The sequence below is a fragment of the Gavialis gangeticus genome, unplaced genomic scaffold (assembly GCF_001723915.1).
Source record: "Gavialis gangeticus isolate Ggan-Ray unplaced genomic scaffold, GavGan_comp1, whole genome shotgun sequence".
Classification (NCBI taxonomy): Eukaryota; Metazoa; Chordata; order Crocodylia; family Gavialidae; genus Gavialis; species Gavialis gangeticus.
Window position 1 is genome coordinate 65,664,073 of NW_017729004.1, and position 4,471 is coordinate 65,668,543.

At 41.2% G+C, this 4,471-nt stretch overlaps 1 protein-coding gene across 3 annotated transcripts in view; it reads left to right on the top strand.

Moving 5' to 3' along the window:
• LOC109291450 overlaps positions 1 to 4,471 on the top strand; it is a 36,493-nt gene that overhangs the window by 1,432 nt on the left and 30,590 nt on the right. For 2 of the 3 annotated variants that reach the window (XM_019508496.1, XM_019508494.1), the window contains exon 2: positions 1,422 to 1,880. In XM_019508496.1, the coding sequence (XP_019364041.1) occupies positions 1,443 to 1,880 (438 nt within the window). In that variant the 5' untranslated portion in view covers positions 1,422 to 1,442. The remainder of the gene's footprint in view (positions 1 to 1,421; positions 1,881 to 4,471) is intronic. The other variant, XM_019508495.1, reaches the window with a different exon arrangement.

The window sequence follows — 4,471 nt, forward strand, 5'->3', positions numbered from 1 at the left end:
ACACACACACACACACACACACACACACACAGAGCATTGCTCTTAGGAAGAACAGTTTTTAAGAATTTAGCAGATAAGCATTGCAAATATCATTCCTCACAAGGGAAACTCAATTTGGCTTTTTGAAACACAACAGAAGCTATCAGGCACAAAATAACACCTTTACAGAATCACATGTGCTAACAACACCTCACAGTAACTAAGTATCATTATCCTGACTACCCCCCAGCCCTGCCCAAGCACACAGGCTACTGGTCTGGAAGAAGGGGGCAAACTCCCTGGTCTCTGCCAATGGTCATCAACACTCAGGTCAAGTCCTATGAACAGCACTTTAGACAACTTAATTAGGAGATGATAATAAACCTGTTTAAGCACTGCTACATTGTTGCACAAGTACCTATTTCCATCCCCAAGTGCTAAGCACATAAGCCAACACAGAGATGCTGTGTATTGAGTATAGTATACTACGTTGAGTATATTAAGGGGCTGATGGTCAATAATAATCTATTAACCCTTAATTCAAATTGAAATTTGATGCAAACTGTGTGATATGAAGCAGTTAACATGTTTTAGAAAATGGTGAGCATGTCTACAAATGGCCTAAGCTACCACCCTGCTACCTGCTACCCTGCCCTGACCTCTGTCTGACTTCAGATTAACATGGCTAACTACCTCTCTCTATCCCCATTTTATATATCAGGAACCAAGGCACAGAAAGATCAAAGTCCTGACAAGCTGGCAAGAACAGGCAGATCCTGACGCCCTTAACTTTAAGGGGGCTCTTTGTGGGGTTAAGTGTTTACTTGTTCAGATCAGTTTGCAGATTGATGCCCCACAAGGCAACACAGCTCTGGTGATGAGTAGGATATAAGAAACTATTCTAACATTATAAAAGCCTACATCTGTCTGTCTGTCTGTAATGCTTTATTTGCGCTCTGATTGACTGACAGAAACAGTCAATTGAAGTAATCTAAGCTTGGGGGGGCACCACCATGATTCTGAAGCCACTCCGAGGACCAGACAGAGGGTGGGGGAGCTGAGGCTGCTGGCCTTGGGTCCCCCACCCCACTCTCTGCAAGAGGCAGAACAGCGGCAGCATGGGGCGGGAGGTGGCGGACCTGCATCCCAGCCGCCCCTTCCCTCCACCCGCCCCCTGTCATTCTTGACAGGCAATTGGTTAGTATCGAATAAAAATGAATTGGAATCTATGCATGAGCAAGAAGATGAATTAAGTCACAGTTTTTAACCCCTTAACCACAAGATCATCTTCCTCTCGTCTTAGCTGAGCCACACAATTATATTACTATTCTAAATTAGGGTACTGAGTCACAACCTTCAGTTAAGTATGAATACAGGCATTTGGTTATTTTAAATATAATAATGCTCTATTCAACCTAAGTCAAAATAATTATTGTCTTTAGCAGGTACCACGTGAAGTAGAAATGGTGACCATTCTTCACAAAGGCAAACATCCCTTCTTCTCCTTTGATAGAAAAATCAAATTTACTGCAAGCCTGGATTTGGCCTTTGCACAGAATCAAAGTTTTAAGCAACCTCCCAGAACCGGTTCAGATACATGGCAAAAGCAGCCTCCTGATTTTAGTTACAAGCTTTATCAAACTTCCCAACCACCACCTCAGGCACGTCAAAAAGAAAAAGAACAGAAGAAGAGCAAGAGCTCAAAAGCTGACACCATCCAGCAGCTATCTTTGATATATTCTAGCCAGTTCCTCCCTCCTTTGGGAGGGAAGAAGAAATTGCCCATGTTTGTCACAAGGTTTCCTCAGGTGGGCTTATATGAAGCTGAGATAATGTTTGTAAAGAATGGAAAGTATAAGACTGGCACATACCAGGATCCCAAACCCTATGACTTTAGGCAGGTAAGTTTTGCAACTCCTAGCCCTTTTGAACCAACTTCTTCTCCTGCAGTCACCAGACTAACTAATTAGGCCACTAGATGTCACCATTCAAAAAGCATTCAGTCACTAACTCTACTATAGCTGGATACAAGCTGTGAATTTGAAAAACTGTATTAGTCTTTGAACAGTTGCACTGAAACCCTAAAGGTTCATTGAGACCTCAGGCATTTTAAATCTGGCCTTTTAATTTAGCTGTTCATTTCAGCTCTTGGCCTTAGTGCAGTCTGTAGATGGCTAGAAAACTTTTGTTTTTGCATCAAAGAACAAAATTACAATTATGGACATGTTTAGTTCATGATCATCTTATTCATCCTTACCTTCCTTCTCTCTGCTCCCTAGCTCCAGTGCCTGTTCCCAAACAAATAAAGCCCACTTAGGTTGTCTGATATTTTAAGTAAAATTATTCATTCCTACATCTTTTTATTTGCTTTAACAGTACCCACTGAGGTCAGTCTCATTGTGAGAGATGTTATACATAACAGATGGGAAGAGACAGTTTCTTCCCTGAAGATTTTACAGGTGAAATAGGCAAGGCCCAGGGAGAGAGGGAGAGAGAAAATATTATCAGGCCATTTTGAAGACAAGGATCTGCCACACAAAGCCATTAAGGGCCTGATCCAAATATGCTTAGAAAAACTCCTATCAACTTCAATAGGATTAGGATTAGGTAGCAAATAACTCTTCCAGATTCTGAAAGACTGTAACAGGGTACCTCTACACAAAACTTCTGCTACGGAGCTGCCTAATTAGCTCTGCAGTAAATGTCTCAGTGTCTACACGTGGGGTCCTATTAGGCCTCAGGAAACTAATGAACTCCACAGCAGGGTAGCAGGGCATTTACAAGGACTACCCTGCTGTGGAGTTTTTTCCGTTCAGCAGTGCAGATGTACATGCTGACCCGGCTGGCTGGGGTATGAGGGTGCTTCAGTATGTGGACTGCCTGTCATGCTAGCCCTGCACTGAGCACTCTTGTGCCCCAGCCGGCCCTTCCACATCATGTTGGAGCAGCCCTGGGCTGGCAGGCTGACTCTCCAGGGCCTCCTGCCAGCTGGGGATGCTCTCACCTGGCTCAACATGCTGTAGCTCTGGGCCCACATGTATATGTGGCATCGGGGAACAATAAACTATGGTATGACAAACACCGGAGTTTATTGCTCCTCATTTAATAGGCATGTGTAGATGTGCCCACAGGGTGAAGACTTGGACCCTGATCTCATGAGTCAGGCATGTGCCTTGACTAAGTTGAGACCAATTCTACTTTCTAAGAAACCATTTTCCTCTAACAGAAATGCTCACTTCTAACCATGTTCCATATGTTATTGATTTATTGGCAAATAGAACAAGTTAATGTTCTCATTCTCAATTTCATTAAAACAGTTTACCAGAAATAATTAAATAGGAATAAGAAAATTTTATAAAGGTATAACATTAGAACACAACTGCAGCAATTACTCATCTCACTATCTGGAGTTCTCATACCTATTAGTATTATATATAGAGAGCCATTCAAGCACATGGTTTGTTACAGAGAAGAAAACAGTTTTTCTCCATGCCAAGTATAATTGTAAGCCTTGGGACACATGCCTTTACTAAAACAACCATTAGCTGAATTGGTGTGCCCATTTTTTTTTCCCTCAGACCTGAAGAAGAATGCACTACTTTCAAAAGCTTAAGTCCATCTCAACCATGCAGTTGATTCACCAAAAGATATTGCCCACAAAAATCCTTGCCTCTCACATTCGTGGAATCTCAATTGTTGGGTATAAAGAACTAGATGCAATGAAATGACTTCAGTAACCACTCTGCTGCCGCTGTTGAGATTGGTATTAGTTTCTTATTGTAAGTTCTTCTTTGTAGTGGGGTTAGAGTGTTGTTATAGCCATGATGTACAAGATGTGAGGGGCTCTTAGCGATATCTTTTATTTTCATTATTCCTCAGAAGATCTGAGGAAGGTCTCTTCGTGTCCCAAAACTTGGCTAACTTCTCTATACGCTTGGTTCAGTAAAAGTTCTTCATTAGAATTCTAGATCCTTTGAATGTTTCTATGGACTTTGGTTAATTCTGTGGGTGAAATATGTTTAACTCAGACCAATGAGCCATACTACTTCTTTTAGAGTTGCATCAAGATTTTAACTCCAAATGCATAGCGGAGATTTTTGAAAGGGGTGAAAAATTAGGTTTAGGGTTTCCTTTAGGTGAATTTTATTTGCTTGAAACAGGCCACAGTGTTTTTAAAAGTCTGTTTTGCTTGCATAATAGAAATGTATCGCATTTACTCCATTGTTTTCCTGGAAAATTTGTGGATGACCGTAGAATTAGTAGGTTTGACATTAAAATTGCTGAAGAAGGGGAATTGTTTTAAGTGAAGTGCTTTTTATTCAGATTTGTTATATGGGGCTAATAATTTAGTTTTGTAATGTCTATTTAAGTCAGATGCCCTAGAAGTGGCTAGAAAAAAGCATAGCTGATTAAGGCACTATTTCATTCAACTGAAATCTTTCCAAAGCTTCATGTCTTCAGTCCTCTGGGTCTTTCAAAGAAACTGCCAGGA